General features: G+C 36.0%; 1 protein-coding gene across 1 annotated transcript in view; it reads right to left on the reverse strand.

The window, feature by feature from the left end:
- Positions 1–20,562, reverse strand: part of LOC128735253 (protein O-mannosyl-transferase Tmtc3-like) — a 450,482-nt gene that overhangs the window by 53,621 nt on the left and 376,299 nt on the right. The window contains exon 7 of the mRNA XM_053829747.1: positions 5,624–5,882. Within this exon, the coding sequence (XP_053685722.1) occupies positions 5,624–5,882 (259 nt within the window). The remainder of the gene's footprint in view (positions 1–5,623; positions 5,883–20,562) is intronic.

Consider the following 20,562-nt stretch of genomic DNA (forward strand, 5'->3'; position numbering starts at 1 on the left):
TTGCCTTCTGAAACCCCGACATGTCAAATTTGGTTCCATTATGAGGTAATTTATATTTCATTTGTATGGGAGCCCCCCCCCCTCTTAGAAAGGGAAGGGGTCTCAGTACACCATAGAAAAAAATCTTACCTTCTAAAATAACCAATAAAATATAACTAAAATAACTCTCTTACCCTCTCCATAAAATTGCTGATAAAAAACTCTCTTACCCCCTCCATAAAATTGCTGATCATTTTGTCTAATCAACGAAATATAAATTGTTCAGTTTCGTTCAGTAGTACAGTAGTTATTAGCATTTGAAATCTTTCATTTAAACGTTACACTTCTATTTTCGTTTTCACAAAGTGCTACTTAGTACTAGTATAGTAAACAAAGACGTAGTCTTACGTCAAAAGGGGAATACCCCATAAAAATACTTGCTAGTTCAAGGGATACTCCTGTTGTTATTTGATATTTGGGAATGTCGATCATAGATGGTGCCAGTGTTCAAGCAAAATGTGAGGTACGATAATTTAGGTTGATTTTTCTTCCAAGAGTTATGTCTGTGGTTTAACTTCAGAGCTGTTCTATGACCATACTGCTACGAGGATCAAAAATCGCTGTATCAAAAATCAATCTTATAGTGGAAAGAACTTTGTCTATTTGGTTTCATGTTGATCTTGGGAAAATTACTGGCTTTTCAATATCGGGCACTTCTGCTTCCCTAGGTTTAGTCACATTTGAAATTCAGATAAGCTGACTACCTGCAAACCCTAGGCAAAAACGAGCGACAATATTAATTTCAATATTGTTTGATAACGCTGATCGATGCACTTATCCAAAGTATTATTTCCAAAAAAGCCAATGAATACAAAAAACCTGTTTCCAAATCATGTTACTTCGGCAGTTATAAACTAATTTGGTTGCAAATGAAAGAAAAAACTGATGGAAAACTTCCATTCTTTACAATTGACCAGTATTCCTGAATTAACCTACGGGGATTTGTCGGAATTTACTCCTTGGAAATCACAGTCAGCATTGCCAGGCTTTGCTGAAGAAACATCCGTAGTTTTGAAATCTGTCATATTTATCACTGAAGAAAGAGTTATAATTTAGTTTCAAAATTAAGGCAAAAATATAAAATTTTGCAAGATTTGTATCATATTTTAGTTTAAATGAAAGTTTAACCGGCATTTGTACTTCGTTTATTGTTAGTTTTGCTGAAAAGTGAAAATTAATGATTTTTTTATATCAAATCAGTTCATGACACATTTGGCATTTGACCTAAATTAGTGACGGACGTTTACTCTCGACTGTCGTTCTTGATTTTCGATGTTTGCCATTGTTTTTCTGTCCTTCATTTTTCACTTTTCGTCGATTGGTTTTTTCGTCTTTGTTTTTTGCCATCATTTTTCCGGCTTTTTTGTTTTGCATATTCTATCACTTTTTGCTGTCATGCATGTCATCCTTTTCTTAATGTCTGTTTTTCGTTTTTTTAACATTTGGCTTTCTTGCAAGTTTACAACGTCTCTTTTTTCACCAATCTGTTGTCATTATTACCGTCTTCTGCGACGGTTTTGGTTGCTCTTGTTACCGGCTGTTTGTCGTAAATTTTATACTTTTTTGTCGCCTTATCGTTATTTTTCCGTCGTTTTAGCGTCTCTTCAACTTTTCTGCATCTAATTATACTATAAGTTTTATAGTGCTTTCGTCGTTTTTATTGTCTTCTTTGGCATCGCACGTTTTTCGGCGTCGTTTCATCCTATTTTTGTCACCGTATGTGTTCTTCAACGTCTTTTGGTCTACTTGTCATCGCTTTTCCGTCATCTTTCCCTTTTATTTCCTCGCTTTTTCGTCGTTGTTCATCGTTCGTTGTCTTTTCGACACCTTTCCATTTCCTTTGTCATCTGTCTGTCGTATTTTTGTCGTTTTATAATATCTTTCTTGCTTCTTTACATCGTATTTTCGTGCGACTTTTTATCATAATTTCGTCGTCATTTTGGCGTATATTCGTCATATTTTTTGCCTGTTGCCTGCATCGTTTTAAGGCTTTTAAACGTCTTTTTATTGTATTTTTTGTTTATTTTTTGTCGCCGTTTAGCGTATTTTAGTTATCTATGTCAAAGTGAAGAATGAACCTTCGTACTGACAGCATGACAGCATCCACATTGACAGCAACAGCATGACAGCATTCTTTAAAATAAATCCTCTTTACTATTCTTTCGATCAGAACTCTACAAGAAACTTTGATGTCAGTTCTTAAAGAATAAAGTAACGCTTTCAACCTTTTCCGTAGAGTTCATTCAAATCCGTGAATACGTGCACTTGATTCGTATGATGGGTCCGTAGAAAATTTCTAAATTTTTAGATTTGGCATCACTGACCTCAGCTACGCCATTGTCGTTGTACTAATACTTGGTCGGATTTAAATAGTGACAGCTTCCCAAACCTGGCCAAATAAGACAATCAATCACCATGCAGCATCAGAAAAAGGAGGAATCTCTTCTGGTAGGTACTGTAGCCTTACGGTGCACTCTGTCGATTGAATTAGGCATAAAATATTGCATTGATGGTATGAAAGGAGAAGCCCAAGTCGACACCGTGTATACTGATATAAAGGCGACATTTGACTGCGTTGATCATATTGGCAAAAATTGAACACCTTGGGGTGTCGCCCAAGACGATAGAATGGTTCAACTCATACCTTATTGATCGAACTCTATCTGTAAATATTGGAAGTCATGAACCGCAATTCTTTACAAACTGCTCGGGCATACTCCAAGGAAGTAACCTGGGGCCATTGCTTTTTTCGTTAGTCTTCAACGACGGCTACCAAGTTATACCATTAGACCGATTATCTATGTTGACGACCTCAAGCTCTTCCTCATCGTACGTTCGACAGGAGACTGCATCAAATGTATTATATTAGCAATATAGTTCACTTTGCAAAATCTCATATATATCCGAAAAGACGCAAAAGTAACACCCTCTTGTGGGCAAAACGGTGACTAAAAGCTTTTTATAATAAAATTTTTAAGCGTGCAGCCAATGATAATGTAAGTAAAAGGGGCGGTAGATAGAATGCGCTATACCGAACGCTATGACGTCATCATTCTAGATTGTAACGTTACGTATAAAAATTAATTGTGACAGGGTATGTTGCTGTTTCGTCGTAATTGCCTATTCCCGTCCTATCCAACACATATTAAAAATATCAGCGTTTTTTATGACACACAATGCAACATAAGTTATATTAGTTATTAGTTATAATTTTACAAAAAAAAATGGGGTATTGCTTAATTTAAAACGCTATATGTCGGGATCAATAAAGAATACCTCGGGAGTGATTCTTATGTAAAAAAATCTGCCAAACACGAAGAAGTTGAAATTCTTGAGTTAAAATTGTCTTTATTGAGAGAAAAATGTAAATTTAGTTTTAAAATTGAGCTTAAAAATACTTGGCAGCACTGATGCTTAAAAATAATGTCTTTTTCGAATTCCTTGGGTGATTTCCTTTGAAATTGTGAAAATAGTGTCTTTCTAAACTCAATACTTTCGGCGATATAAGCAAAAGAAAATAAGAGGTTTTGACAAAAAATTGTATTTTCCTTAGAAATGGAGGTGCTCCCATTGATCGAGGAAATGTCAGATCGGCACCAAATTTTGGATTTTTACTTCCTGGCCGAAAACGAACAATCTGGCAAAATTTGGTTCAAATTCGTGGAGGTCGATTACACGGGGCTCGGACACTTCGCGTGGAATGACTCATATGTATGACCGCATTTCAAGGTCAAGACTAAAAATATGAGATTAGTCTATGGCCATAACACAGTAACTGTACCACAAGCAAAATGTGATTAGTGATTGTTTTTTAGGCAGGTAATCATAGATTAGCGAGAAATTTTGATTTCACTACCACTAGAAAAGCGCCATCTCGTGCAAAGCAGCAGTTCATTTGGTGTCCTATTCTGAGCAAATTAAAGTTAAAATTTGAGAAAATCTGAATGCCCAAAATCCATATCCATACTTCCGAAAGTCTAGAATCGGGAGAATACAAGAGTATAAAATTTAAAAAATCCTAGGGTCCAAAATTCAGAGAATTAAATAGTTCAAAATTGAGTGAATCCGAACTTCGATAGTTTCAAAAATGAAAAAATCCTAGAGTCCATAATTGAGAGAATGAAACAGTCTAAAATGGAAAGAGTTCAAGAAGCTAAAATTGAGAGAATCTAAAAATCCTAAATTGTCCAAAAATCCAATAGTTTAAAATCGGGAGAATGCAAGAGTCCAAAATTGGGCGAATCCTTTATTCCGAAACTCTACAATTAAGAGAATCCAAGAGTTAAAAATAATGGAAATAGTAGAGTCCAACATCGAGAGAATTTAAGAACCTAAAACTGGGCGAATCCAAGATTCTGAGGGTGAGATTGTGACTGACTGAGATTGTATCCTCTTGTATTAAGAAAATTCATGCACGAGTCTGAAACTGAGCAATTCAAAGACACAACAATACAGAGTATTGTTGAGCCCAAAATTGGGTGAAACCAAAAGTTTAAAATTGAGCGAATCCAAGAGTCTATAATTGAAAGAATTCGAAGTTCAAGAGGCTGAAATTTGGTTTATTTAAAGAGTCCCCAATTGAAAGAACTTCCAAAATTAAGAAAATTGAAGAATCTAAGAATCTGAAAAAGAGAGAATTCAAGAGTCCCAATTTGGGATAATCCAAAGTTAAGACTCCTAGAGTCCACAGTAGAGCGTACCCAAGCGTACAAAATAGAGTAATTCAAAGAGCCTGAAACTGATAAAGCAACATTGAGAGAACTAAAGAGGCCAGGGTTGGTTGCAGTAGAGTTAGATAAGTAAGTAATTTGTAACTAGAACTGGTAAAAGTAGAACTAGAATAGCAAGATTAGCTCCATTTGGCCTAATCTATCTGAATTGCTAGCTCGGTCTTCAAAAACGATTGAATTATTGCACATCTGAACTTTTTGACTTTGCAATCTCTTCTAATCAAACTTCTAGGCTTTTGCAGTCATGGATCCTTCGAACTTCTTATTGTACGATTTTTCAAATGAAATTTGAAAATAAAAGTAGTGGTAATAACAGAGAAATTCGACCGTGTAGATTTGTATCGTCAGTGCTTGGGAGGTTAAGAAATCGTGGAGAAAATGATTCCAAAGATTCCAATTAAATTTTCCAAAGCGAGAATATACAAATTTACTCTTCATCAATCACACGTTTGTCTGCAGTTGCACTGGTAATGAACAATTTTGATGTCTGTGTCTTGTTTTCTTAGCAGATCTACTGATAATGATTAAAATGGGCGTATTAAAAAATCAAGACTTTTTAAAAGTTTAATGAAGTGCTTTTGTTTGTTGCTAAAACATCAGAATCGGTTCAGTTGTTCAAAAGTTATGGTATTCTAAAGAAAGAAAGGTTGGCAAAAATGACAACTTGTTTGAAACAAACTGGAATTTTTCTTCGAAAGTTCGTGAAATTTGAAAAACTCGGAATCTTTATTTTCTTAGTTGAATAACCACTTGATCGCATTCCACCTTAAAGTCCAGTACAACTTTAAATTTAAACAACATAAATCAAGATCCCTCAAGATGTAGATGATAAACGCAATTGCATAGCTACTCACCATCACGATGACGGCCGACTTTTGCCGGTGGTCCGGTTGGATGAAGGCCACCCAGACCAGGACGGCAATCAGTCCGTACGCGGCGAGCGTCATCAGATTGCGCGGATCGGAGAATCCTTCCACCAGCGGAACCGTACCCATGGTCCAATCGCAGCACAGATCGCACGGAAACAGCAGCAGCCACAGATTGACGGACGCCAGATAGTTGTACGACAGTTGCCGCGTCGGGGTTGACGACACAGAGGCCGGGTTGTCGAATCTGAGAAAAAAAAGGAAAGCCAAAGTCATGAGTCAGTAAGGGAAATGTGCTGTTAGATTGGTTGAAGTTCAAAAATATTAGAATTCAGACTGAAAATTTATGTATTTTCTTAAAAAAACATCAGAGTTAAAAATCGCAAATTATTTTCCATCTGCTTCCTGTTGTTGTTGTTCGCTGGATTTTGATTCCACCGGACATTCGTCACACTTGTTTTCAATTTCCTTTACTTTTTCGCTGTGATTTTCTTCTGGTTCCTCCACAATGTAAGGCAGATCCTCTGGCGAATCAGTAGTTTGGTTCGTATCGGAAACGTCCTCGATGTGAAGCGCAGCAGGTCCGGTTTCCAGTTCGGCTTCTTCGATTTCTTCGATCACCGGTAGAAGGACGATCGAATCCAGCAGCTGAGGGTACGTGCCGAAAAGAGCCGGAGCAAGTTCCATGGAATGATGATGGTGATCCGAAGCGTACGGGATAGCCACACGGGGCAGCGGCACCGTCCACGGGAAGTGCCAATACTCCGTGTAATCCTCTTCTACGCCGTCCCATGACGGGTCCACCTCGGAGGAATTATCCATTTTAAAACTGCACCGAAGAGGCTCACGAAAATGTTTAACGGCCGGTTGTGAACGGCGAAAAGCAAAGGGTTCTTTGATTGCCTTCTAAATGGTCAAAATTTTCGTTTTATGATGGAAACTTAATTGAAATAAAATTGAAAAATGGACGTCAAAGTTCTAATTTAATTTACATCATGTGACAGCATTTATAAAATATGTTTAGTTTGACGGAAATCACAAATCTGTTAGCTTGATTGTTTTTCTCTTGTGACAACTCGATATTAATAAAAGAAAAAATAGGGAAGTAAAAATAAAACGGTGATATAGGAAGAGAGCCACAGCAAAAATCAGCAGCTACAAGTGGAATTTAACCCGTTAGAGTGGAAAATTTCGCGTACTAAAAATAAACGGTGCACACTACGGCGGAGTGGGCGGCGCGGGCAAAATAAAAAAGGCTAAAGAAAATTCGATGATGGATTTTTTTTATAGTACCGAAATTGTTTTCCAACTCTTCCGACACGCTATTGTGCCATTTGTTGCTTCTTGCCATCGCCGCGCCGCGCCGTCGTGCCGTGTTTGATTGGTCGAATTGTCTGTTTGAAATGGAAAGGATTGCCTGCCAGGCGATAAGTCGGCTAGCTAACTGGGCGGCTGGTTGGGTGGGTGGCTGGCTGGCTGGCTGTCTGACTTCTGGGTTGGCTAGATGACCGATTGTGTCTGTGTATGTATGTGTGAGTGGGAAAACGACAGAGAGAGAGAGGGAGCAATAGAGCAACTGCCAGTTTACATTTCGCCGGAAAATTGGTTGACTGACGGTGGCGATGATGGGAAACAGCGGCATTGGCGTAACTTCCTGGGAAAATTTAATCAGCAACTATTTGCCCCGATGAATTGTTGATGAAACGTTGTCGCGTGGTTAATTTGTGTGAATTTGGAAATGGTCGATTTGAGTTGATTGGTTTACTGTACTGCAATGCCTTCCATTGATTGCGTCAGCCGGCCAGGTAATTACCGAATGATGCCGTTTGTAATTAAGTTACAACAAGGTCTATTTTGTGCGGATTTTATGGGCAATATTCACGCATCGTTGTAAAACCATTAAATATGTGGCCATTTTATTAACTATTTGCTGTTTGTAACATCAAACCAAACCAATAAAAGCAATTACAGTACAGTCCAGTTCAAACAAATTATGATGCCATTTTGTAAAATTTCATTTCATCCTTCCACCATCTGATTGAACTGTCAACTTCATTTGCGTGCGCCAATCGAAATTGTTTTTGTCAGATCATTAAGTCAAGCCCTCCCTTTCGCTCCCCGGATATTTCGCTTGCGACATCGCCGGCGCTAAGATTTACCGAGTCCTTAAAGCACCCATCAAAAGCACAACACGCACATCCGGATCCGATCGACGCATACCTCATCGATGGCGGCGCCGCGGCGCTTAACCCGAACGCCAATGCCGCATTTTCCAATTACGGTGTCATTTTCAGAACCCAATAAACAAACATATTAAACTACATAGTTAGGTCGTAATATGAAATTGATTGGAAATATCATTTTATTGGAGCAACATTATGCTTCATCCGGCCCGGCCCGGCCCTGCTTAGGAACCAGGAGTCCAAATAGCCAATTCCGTTCGTGTCATATTTTTCCGAACATAATACGAGGGACTAAAACCCGACAAATGAGTGTGTGTGTGTACGTGTGTGCGCTGTGTACGGTTGAGTGCAATCGAGCCTGGCGAAGTATATCGGAAAGCCATGCTTAGGGGTCCTTTCGATTCGATAGAGAGAGAGGTGGAGATATGGAAGACACTCTAACGCGGCGCAACAGCAGCCATAACATAACTCCTTCTGCTTTATGGCAGTCAGTGCCTTGCCTAGTGCGGATTGGACGGGGCCGGGGCTAGGGCCAGGACCAGGGCAGGCAGGGCAAGACGTCTGCTTGTGACAACGTCGTCGTCGTTGTCTCGAAGGAGAAGGACGTCGTCGTCGGGTTGGAACACAGCTCTGTTGCACAGTAACATTCGCCACCAGCAACAGCAGCAGCAGCAGCGGGGTTGCATTCCGACATAATGGGCGCTCCAAGGGATGGGCAAAATTATTAACTTTTATGCTAGTTTTATATGTGCCGTTCGTGAACGTCGTCAGAGAATGTGTTTGCTCTGTGTGACGCCCAAGGTATGTGGCGATGCCAAAGTTGATGACTTTGTTCGGGCTTGGTTTGCACTATATATGGTCTCTCTCTATTATTTATTGGATCGATTTTTGTTGGCACAATGAACTGGAACGCTGTAAAGTTTTGAACATAGTTTGGAACTTTTTCGAAACATCTCAGCTTCGCCACTAGGCTAACTGTGTGTGTACGTTGCTAAATTTAGCCCCAAACAGGGGAAGGGAACGCAATCCGGACAATCATGAAACTCATATAATTTTGGCTATAGAAGATAATCGAAAAATATCGTTGAAGGTTATAGGAGAGGTTAATGGTAGATTTACGAACAATATGTGCAATGGCGATGCTGTCACATATAGGGTCGATGCCACTGGGAGTAGGGACTTGTTCCCTGCCAGCTTAACGAGCAGGGAGCACATTGCTCGGTCGGTTGCATCGTGTTTTTACTTCGAACATTGTTTTCCCATCAAATTGATGGGGAGTTACAGTTTATGTCAGTGGCATATAAAGCGCATAACCCGTTTGTGTTTTATTGCCAATGAATAGATTCTTTGCATGTTTCTTGAAAGGAAAAAGATGTCCTTTGTTCGTATGATGTTTCATGTTAGGCATGTAAACTTTCTGTTTCTGTTGTCATAAATCTATAACTATGTCTGGAATGCAAAGTTGTATTAAGCGAATCTAAGTGATATTTCCAATCATCAGATCCTTCAAACTTCGACCATCGATTCGACCCAGTTTGAAACGATGACAATGGTAAAGTAAGGATATGCACTTCAATATTGCTTTTGATAACGGCCAATGAAACCGTGGTTAGAAACCACGTGAAATACATGTTTTTCGAATGAGTTTACACCGAATCTGATTCGAATTACAAACGAATTAATATGGATAAAATCACTTCAGTAATCAAAATGTTATGAATTTTCGAAAAGGTAGACCACCAGGTAAAAAGATATAGGTATAGGTACAGATAGCCTGCTAAATGAAAATGATGAAAAGATAACGGAAATACAAAGAAAAATCAACGAAGAGACCACAAAAAGACGGTGATGAAAAGATGACAAAAAAGTGATGAAAATTTGGCTAGATTTATTACTTGATGATTACTTCCACGAAATTGGTGATAGCATCATTTATTGCGCTTGATTGGAAATATAATAGTCTTACAACTAGCATGTAAACAGCCAGTTAAAATATTATCAATTAGCTACCGTCCTCTGCATCTTACTATTTCCTTTCGACACTCTACTTCACAGCTATTTGCATACTTGACAGAAATACAATTGAAACTATATAAAGAATTGCAAGCAACCAACTGGCGCAAAGCAGCAAATGAAACGCTTAAAAATCATTTTCGTATAAGACAGTCGCTGATTTTCCTCGCTTTGAGAATTGCTGCGTCACATCACTTGCACAAATATTCCTTTAGCCCTGTTTCTGTGCAAGACAACAGTTTCGAACTAATTCTTGCAGTATATCGATGCAATCTGTTTAACGTTTAAAGTTAAAATCGGTTAAAGAAACGGGTTAGTTTTACTCTTTAACAATATTGATTACTTTCAGGACATCAAATTGGTCTAGGTTAAAGGTTCAAACGATAAAATCGGTACTTCCCAAGCACAGATATCAAATTGGCATAGGTTTAAACGCCGTGAAGAATCTTCGATCTGTTGAGACGGCGGGGTTTTGTTACTTTTTTTTGTAAATGGAAACCACACTAAACAGACGATTTAGGCTTTAGGTTGTTTAACTGTTGTCCTTTGCTGTAAAGCAAGGTACCCAGCTGAAACTTTTCGTTAAATTTCACTATTTAGTGATTGGAAATGAAAATTTTCATGAAAACCACATAATTGCTACATCTATTATGAATCGATTGGTATTCAAACTAACAATTAGTAGATTTATTAACGTTCAAAATGTTTCATTTTTTCGTGACGGTCGCATTTTTTGATTTTTTGGAATTACTCCCTGTACCAGCTACCTTTCTCCTCTTCTTTTGGGTACTCTTCCCACTGCGTCCAGTATTTTGAACTATTATGGTATGCCCCGTTGTATTATTTTTACTGTACGCTTCAAGCTTACCTATAACTTATTGAGGAAGGGACAGGCTGGTAGCTGGAGCGAGGCATGTGCCAATCAGGGATGACTAGGTTTATGAACCTAGTTATCTTGATCGACAAAGCCAACCAGGGGTGACATTGCGATTCTCGTTTCGAGTGATTTTGGTTCGTTTCGACCACATTAAAAGGTGGGCGAAAAGAACCAAAATCACTCGAAACGAGAATCGCAATGTCACCCCAGATCTCCCCTAATCGAGATACTGCAGTCTGCTTACTATTTGTGCTCCACAATTGCAGAGCAAGTGTTCCGAGGTTAAATATCATCTTGGGCGAAACCGAGATTCCGAAGATGATATTTACTCGGACAATGTCCTGTCGCAAGACCGGTAAGCTTGCTGAGATCTCACTTATTGAGACTTATTATATCATCCTTGACGCTATATATTTTTAGATTATTTTATTTGAGCCATCCTACTGGCCATGACTGTTGTTCGGCTCTCCTTTTGTTTCAGCACACCCTCCAGCAGAGAGCAGAGAGTAGAGAGTTGGAGCCACATCTTCGTTTGTCGACTCACAATGAGTCGGCGTGTTGAGGATAGACGAGGATCAGGACTGAACCTCTGCTAGCGCATCGTTCAAGTCCTATTCCTTACCTACTCTCCTCTCCACCGTCTTCGTTTTTTTGTTTTTCGGCAGAGAGAGCAGCTTCCTTTCTGAGAGACGTAGTCCTACGTCAAAAAGTATAAAAGAAGTCTAAAAAAAGAAAAACAAACCCAAAAGAAGTTCAAAAGAAGTCTAAAAAAGACATTAAGAAAATCTAAAACAAGTCTAAAAGAAGTCTAAAAGAAGTCCGGAAAAAGTCTAGAAACTATGTAAAAGAAATTTAAGAAGAAATTCTAAAATAAATCCAAAGAAGCCTCTGAAAGAAATCTAATAGAAGCCTAAAGGGCCAAACAGAATGCTGCGTCAACGCGTCCGTCAGCGTTATTTTGACAGTTTTCCTATGGGTTTATTGTCAAATTGACACTGACGGGTGCGTTGACGCAGTATTCTGTTTGGGCCTTAAGAGAAGTCTAAAAGAAGTCTAAATGAAACCTAAAAGAAGTCCAACAAAAGTCTGAAGAAAGTATCAAAAAAGTCTTACACAAGCATGAAAGAAGTCTCAACGAAGTTTAAAAGAAGACTAGAAAAAGTTCAAAAGAAGTTCAAAAGAAGTCTAAGATAAGTGTAAAAGATGTCTGAAAGAAGTCTAAAAGAACTAAAAGAAGGCTAGAAAAAGTTAAAAAAAGAACTAAAAGAAGTTCAAAAGAAGTCTAACAAAAATATTTAAAAAATTTAAAACAAGTCTAAAAGACGTCTGAAACAAGTCTAGATGAAATCCAATAGAAAGTCTAATAGAGGTCTAAAAGAAACCTAAAAGAGGTATAAAAAGAAGTCAAACAAAAGAAGTCTAGAAGAAATCTAAAGGAAATTTAAGAATGAGCTCTAAAATAAATCCAAAGAAGCCAATAGAAAGAAAGAAACCTAATAGAAGCCTAAAAGAAATCTAAAAGGGGTCTAAATGAAACCTAAAAGAAGTCTAAAAAAGTCTGAAAAAAGTCTCAAAGAAGTGTAACAAAAGTACGAAAGAAGACTAAAAGAAAACTAAAAGAAGTCTAATATAAATCTAGAAGAAGCCTTAAAAACGTCCAAAAGAAGTCTAAACGAAGTCTATAAGAAGTCTGAAAGATGTCTAAAAGAAAGACTTAATGAAATCTAAAAAAAGTCTAGAAAAAGTCAAAACGAAACCTTAAACAAGTTTGAAAGAAGTCTAACAAAGATATTAAAAAAATTTAAAACAAGTCTACAAGAAGTCTAAAAGTCTAAAATTTTAAAAGAAGTCCAAACAAAGTCTAGAAAAAATCTAAAAGAAATTTAAAAAGGAGTTCCAAAATAAATCCAAAGAAGCCTTTGAAAGAAACCTAATAGAAGTCTAAGAGAAGTCTAAAAGAGGTCTAAATGGAACCTAAAAGAAGCCTAACAAAAGTACATAAGAAATCTAAACGAAGTCTAAAACAAGACTATAAGAAGTTCAAAAGAAGTCTAAAAGAAACCTAAAGGAAGCCTTACAAAAGTCAGGAGAAAGCCTCAAATAAGTCTAACAAAAGCATGAAAGAACCTAAACGAAGTCTAAAAGAAGACTAAAAAAGTTCAAAAGAAGTTCAAAAGAAGTCCAAAAGAAGTCTAAACGAAATCTAAAAAAAGACTAAAAGAAGTCTAGAATAAAAGCTCAAAAGAAATCTGGAAGATATCAAGAAAGAAGTCTAAAAGAAGACTGAAAGAAGTCTAGAAGAATTCTATAAAACGTCCAAAAGAGATCTGAAAGAAGTCTGAGCGATGTCTAAAAGAAAGTCTAAAACAAGACTAAAAGAAATCTAAAAGAAGTCTAAAAATATTTAAAAAGAAAATTAAAACCAGTTCAAAAGAAGTCTAACAAAAATATTTAATAAATCTCAAACAAATCTAAAAAAAGTCCAAAAAAAGTCTCAAAGCCTAAAAGAAGTCTAATAGAGGTCTAAAAGAAACCTAAAAGAAGTCTAAAATAAGCCTAACAAGTCTGAGAAAGGCTGCAAAGAAGTCTAATAAAAGTATGAAAAAAGACTGAACGAAGTCTAAAAGAAGACTACACTTCAGTCTTTTTTTTACACGGCGGATACGTGGCGTGTAAAAAAAGAGCGTTTATAAAAACCGCGTGAATCCGAAAAAGGTTGTAAATAAAAACTGCATTAATTCGAAAAATGTTGTAAAAAAAGCCGCGTTAATTCAAAAATCGTTGTGAAATTCAAATCGTGTTAATTCAAATCAAACCAAAAAAGTATCGAATTTAAAAATCGCTGGAAAAAACCGCGTTAATTCGAAAAATTATGTAAAAAAATCATGTTCTTTCAAAAATCGTCGTAAAAAGACTGCGTTAAGGGGGCATAGTACTTTTTCAATTCTAAAGAATCGAAATTTTTTTTATTGTTTGTATCAAAAGTATAAGTATATATAGTATATGTGTTTGAAGCCATTTCGATGAATTCCGAAAAATGACAAAATTACAGTTATTGGCAGCGCGCATGTCTGGAACGATTGCACAGCGCATGAAAACTTCAATGTCGTTTTTCTCGGAACCAGGTTTTCAAAGTCGGTACCATAAATATCTCAAGAAAGGCTCAAGCGATTCTCTAGCTTCTTTTTTTGTTTCAAAGCTTAAAAAATTGTCTTGTCTTTGACCTATCCTTTTTACGATACTTCAATTTATGTATTTTTTAGAAAAGGTTATAGTCCATTTTTCGGCCTAAAAACTGACTTTTATGTTTGTGCGCCATTTTGTTATACGTTCGAATTTAAAAAAAAGATGGGTCAAAGATAAGATAATTTAATGTACTTTCATGTCGTTTTGGAATTTTTCATTTCGGATAAGCCTCCGAGCGCCAATCTATGGTACCGCAATTCATGTTTTTTCGAATGATCATGTTCAAGGAGCCGTAGGGGAGGGGGAAGAGGTTCCCATATGCAAACAAAATTGTAGATATTAGTATAAAATACAATGTTAACAATGCAAAATCCCCGAATCGATTCGCCTATCGATATTTGAAATAAGACCAAAAATATGGTGTAAAAAGTACTATGCCCTCTTAATTCAAAAATCATAGAACTAAACCGTGTAAAAAAAACTTGAGTGTATAAGAAGTTCGAAAAAAGCCTAAACAAAGTCTAGAAGAAGTCCAAACGAAGTCTAGAAGAAGTCTAAAAGTAGTCTAGAAGAAGTCTTAACTACGTCCAAAAGAAGTCTAAGAAAAGTCCAAAAGAAGTTTGCAAGATGTCTGAAAGAAATCTAAAAGAAGACTCAAAGAAGTCTAAAAAATGTCTAGACCCAACAAACATTTTTGTTTAAGAGTAGCTTATCCAACTATTGCATAGCAAAAACCAGTGGAACACACGCTTGTTCAGCTGCCATACAACAAAAATGTTCAGTGGGGAAGAAGTCTGAAAGACGCACAAAATAAGTCGAATAGAAGTCTAAAAGATGTCTAAAAAAATCTCAAAGAAGACTAAAAGAAGTCTAAAGGAAGGAAAAAGTCAAAAAGAAACCTAAAAGAAGTTCAAATGAAGTGTAATAAAAATATTCAAAACATACTAAAACGAGTCTAAAAGATGCTCGGAAGAAGTCTAGAAGAAATCTAAAAGAAATCTAAAAGAAATTTAAGAATGAGGTCTAAAATAAATCCAAAAAAGTCTAAAGCAAGTCCGAAAAAAGCCTAATAGAAGCTTAAGAGAAGTCTAATAGTGGTCTACAAGAAACCTAAACGAAGTCTGAAAGAAGTTTAAAAAACCTGATTTAATCCACCTAGTGGTGAAAGGAACCTTTGTTATACGGTCTTACTTGCTATTAGACAGAAATCGACAAGTCAAAATAAATCATCTATTTATTATAGACAAGGAAAATAAATCATCTATTGGTTAAGATTGCGTGGTGCGTTTGTTTACATAAAATTTTTGGAAACTGAATAAGTTTACAAACTTTGAACGAAATAGAAGTACCGTAAAACGGGGAAACATTGATCAGTTCAGGAAAGTTGGCAGTAGTGGTTTATTTCACTTATTTATGCGAATGGTCCATTTGATCAATGTTACCCCGGTGATAGAAGCACTTATAAATTTTGATAGTTCCTTTTCTCATGAAATTGCTGAGTAAGTTGTTACTAATGAGGGTAAGTGCTAGTAAAAGTAAGTTGTAAGATGAAACATTATTCTTTAACATATACATTGCGTAGTGAAGGTCTAGTTTATGGGTTTTTGAACTATGCATAATTTCCTGTCACGCCATTCTATCTGATTCACAATAATAAAGTTTTCTTGAATAAATTTCATCAATTTTTATTAACCTTCGGTTACTCACGCTGTTGTATTTTGTACAACATGTGTAGGTTTTTGAACGCCATAGTATTATAAAGTTACAAATCGTTGTTTATCTAACGTATATTTTTCAATAAACTTGTTATGAGCAAAATGTCATAATTCTTCAATGCATTAATACGTTAAATTGTTGGGAAAATAGATCAGCATAAACCGACATTACAGAAACGAAGCTAGCAGCATTAAGGTGTACCGCAATCGGCCCCAACTGGAATTTTCTCTCGTTTCTTCATATGGAAAAATGGTGTCTGTATGCAACAAAACTATCAGCAAATGTAAAATGTATAAAATGTATCCATCTGTTGGTATTCGAGTAATTCGGGGTCAAAATCGGGGAATCTTTTATGATCAAAGTTCTACAGTTCCTAAACAAACAAACATAGAGGGATACTATGTTCAGCAAAGTTGTGTATTTTTACTGTTTGCACAGCTTTGTAATACACAAAAAAGTCATACAACAATTACAAAAAGAGCTAAAATAGACAAACTGATTTTACAAATGCATATACAATAAATAAGATTTCTCTAACTTCGCTGAAGAGATAGAAGGTTACTGTCTTCAGCAAAATTTCTTGTAATAATATGCTCTAAAACTTTGCAGAACATATCAATGTGTTATATTGAAACTGAAGAAAAATAATTTTTTTATTTCACTTTTAGGGGGATTAATCAAAATTCAAATTCTATCAGACGATAGAGCATTCAATTTCAAGAAACTCTTCCAAAGGTTTGATAAACTTCAAACCAAGTTTTCCTAGTCAAAAGTCTAGTACGCACGTTTTCTTTGGTTTGGGCTATTGTGCGCGCGAGTAACCGTGTTACAAAAGTTGGCGCGAGTGTTAATATCTTTTGACCGGTAAAACCAATTCTTATGAAATTTTGTATATATATTCGTAGTGTCAAAACCTCTCGTTTGATATAAAAATGATTGAAATTAGGTAAATTATCTTGGTTAAAATCATTATAAATAATTGTTAATTTTGGTGTGGTGTAAACGATTGCTCATAACTTTCAAATTAAACGTCCAATCAACAAACCATTCAATAGTGATCTATCCGGCTATATTACCTGCCAAATGAAACTAATAGCGCATAAATCGGTTTGGCCATCTCTGAAAAACAGGCGATCATTTGAACCTTGTCAAAACTGGTTTTTTAAGGCTAACTTTTAAACCACTTGTTTGTTTTCAATAAAACTTGGCACAATGTTTAGCAATAGTAAGAGCGTTCATTTGGTACTAAGACTGTTGAAATTGAATGTGTGGTTCCGGAGAAAATCGTGTCACGTAGTTTTCACATTTTTGCTTATAACTTTTAAAAAAAAGTCGGACCACGAAACAAATAGCGTAGCAATATTCTCCACTATAATACCTTTCAAACAAAAGTAATAGCAGACAAATCGGTTCAGCCATCTCCGAGAAATAGGCGATAGAAAATAAGCAGCGCACACACACACATACACACACACACACACAGACATTGCTCAATTCGTCGAACCCTATCGATTGGTATATGTGACTCGGCCCTCCGGGCCTTAGATCAACTTTGTGTTTTTCGACCAATTCCTAAACCTTTGTTATATAGTATAACAAAGGTAAAAAGTCTAAAAACAAGTCTCAAAGAAGTCTAATAAAAGTATGAAAGTAGTCTAAACGAAGCCTAAAAGAAGACTAAAAGAAATTCAAAAGAAGGCCAAAAGAAGTCCACACGAAGTCTAAAAGAAGTCTAGAATAAAAGCCCAAATGAAGTCTAAAGCAAATCAAGAAGTGTAAGAGAAGAATAAAAAAAAGTTTAAAAAAGTGTACATAAATCTAGAAAAAGTCTAAAAAATGTTCAAAAAAAGACTAAAAGAAGCCAGAAAAGTCTAAAAGAAGTCCAACAAAAGTTAAAAAGAAACCTAAAAGCAGTTCAAAAGAAGTCTAAAAGTATTTTAAAAAGTCGAAAATAAGCCTAAAAATGTAAAAAAGAAGCCTAACAAAAGTTTAAACCACGTCTAAAATAAGAATAAATGATGTCAAAACAGGTCTAAATAAGTCTAAAAATAACCTAATAGAGATCTAAGAGAAGTCAGAATGAAGTCTGAAAATTTTAAAAAGTTCAAAAGATATCTTAAAAGAACTCTAGAAAATAAAAAAAATTCTAATACATAAAAGTTTGCATCATTTTTGGGTTATTTATGTACCATTTTTAAATACTTTTTATGCCATCTGTGACTAATTTTTAAACCCTTTTTTGATTTATCTGCAATTCTTGTCATGTTTGTGTTTTTCTGCGAAGGTTCGTAGTAGTTACGGATGGCCGTCTCATTTTTGTGTAGATTTTTATGTTTCTTTCGCGTTACTTTTGGGCTATTTTTTTAACTTCTGTGTTATTTTAAATCACTGCAATGTAAAAGCAACATAAAATGATACAAAAGCAGCACAAAATTATACAGTAAGGATGTCTTTGTGTTTGTGTCATTTTTGTAACATGCTGGTGTCTTATTTATATCATTTTAAAGCCATTTCTATGTTATTATTTGTACCACTGTGGTTATACATCATTTTATAATTGATTATTTTTATATATTTATTATTAATTATTAATTGTGCACTTGTAATTAGAAATATATTTTTGTATGTACCACGTGGTGCCACTTTTGAATCATTTCTGTCAGGTTTAGCACGCTTTTTCCGCTACGACTTGGCTCTTTTGATTACTGCACATCAACCAAGCAGAATTTAAAAAAGTGATGTATAGGACATTTGTAGAATTAGTTTTTATCTGCAATATCGTTAAAGTAAGCATTGCTTTACCTTTTGTATGTATGGTGCTATAAGGCTGCTACCCCTTTGGTAGAAAAAAGAGCGCTTTTTTGGCTACCAGCGGCATTGCAGCTCTATAGCGCCGTGAATACAAACGATAAAATATTACTTTCTTCAGCAATATTGTAGACAATTACTTGCTGTAGAAATGTCCCATACAGCACTTATTCAAATTTTGTTTGACTGAGGTGCAATAAACAAAAGAGCAAAATCGAAGCGAAAAGAGCATGCCAAGCCTGATTTCTGTATTATTTTTCACTTCTGTCACTGGGTTTTTTAGGCTATTCTTGACTTTTTTTGGCACGCTTTTATCTAATTGTTGTTAATTTTTCTTGTATCATTTAATGTCATTTATATGAGAACTAGCTGACCCGACAAACTTCGTATTGCCACAAATTAACCTGTGTTGTATATAAATCATGAATCTCGGATGATCTTTGTCACAATCTCGAGTTTTGCAAGCCCCCCAGTGGGCGGCGCTTCCGACGGCGGGTCACCGGCAACACTCGCGACCGTCTCGTCCTGAATGATCTAGTGTTACTATAGATAGTTTTTGTGGTCTTGTATTGACTAATGTTTTATGGAAGAGTCTCGAATTTCTCGAGTTCGATTAGTTTTTGAGTTTCGCAAAAATTTCTGTTTTATTTGTATGAGAGTCCATATCCCCCTACCACAGGGGTGAGAGGTCTCTAACTATCGTAAAATAAATTCAAGACTCCAAAATATCCCACATGCCAAATTTGGTTCCATTTGCTTGATTAGTTCTCAAGTTATAAGGAAATTTGAATTTCATTTGTATGGGAGCTCCCCTCTTAAAAGGGGAAGGGGCCGTAATTCACCATAGAAAAATTTTCTGCCATCTAAAACTCCCACATGCCAAATTTGGTTCCATTTGATTGATTAGTTCTCGAGATAAGAGGAAATTTTCATTTCATTTGTAGGGAAGCCCACCCTTTTAAAGGGGAGATGGGCCATAACTCGCTTTCTTAAGAAGAGAGGGGTCTCAATTCACCATAGAAAAAAATCTTGCGTCCAAAACCACTTACATGTCAAATTTGGTTCCATTTGCTTGATTAGTTCTCGAGTTATGAGGAAATTTGTTTTTCATTTGTATAGGAGCCCCCCCCCCCTCTTAAAGTGGGGAAATCCATAGAAAATATTCTTGCCTACAAAAACACCCACATGATAAATTTGGTTCTATTTGCTTGATTAGTTCTTGAGTTATGAGGAAATTTGAATTTCGTTTGTATAGGAGCCCCCCCCTCCTAAAGTGGGTAGGGGTCCCAATTCATCATAGAAAAAATTTTTGTCTTCAAAAACACCCACGTGCCAAATTTGGTTCCATTTGCTTGATTAGTTCTCGAGTTATGAGGAAATTTGTATTTCGTTTGTATAGGAGCCCTCCCTCTTAAAGTGGGGAGGGGTCCTTATTTACCATAGAAAATACCCAAGCAACACAGCTTGTTATAGAACAGTATAATATTACATATATCAGAACTTCTCTATTACCAGAAAAGCGCAAAAAATTGAAGTCTAATAAAACAAGAATTGAAAAAAGTATATACCAGGTTATTTCGTACCAATTTAAAACGTTATTATAACATAAGCTACAACTTGTTCTTCCAGTAGTTTTAATTTAGTAATGGAGACATAATAAAAACTTCGTGTTGACATGTTGACAAAACAAACATTATTCATTTGATATGAGCTGTCAAATAAATACATGTTATCGCAAAGCATCTCAAAACCTTAATAATAACGACATATGTTTTCAAAGTACGTTTATAGTACTCTTAAACAACTACTTTCCATGAATATTATTTTCTAACTTGTTTTGTGTGTTACTTGGGTATTCTTGCCCTCGAAAACTTTCACATGCCAAATTTTGTTCCATTTGCTTGATTAGTTCTTCAGTTATGAGGAAATTTGTATTTCATGTGTATGGGATCCCCCCCTCCTAAAACGGGGAGGGGTCCCAATTCATCATAGAAAAAAATTTTGTCTCCAAAAACACCCACATGCCAAATTTGGTTCCATTTGCTTAATTACTTCTCGAGTTATGAGGAAAATTGTGTTTCTTTGGTACAGGAGCCCCCCCTCTTAAAGTGGGGAGGGGTCCTAATTTACTATAGAAAATATTC

This window comes from Sabethes cyaneus, chromosome 2 (assembly GCF_943734655.1).
Source record: "Sabethes cyaneus chromosome 2, idSabCyanKW18_F2, whole genome shotgun sequence".
Lineage (NCBI taxonomy): Eukaryota > Metazoa > Arthropoda > Insecta > Diptera > Culicidae > Sabethes > Sabethes cyaneus.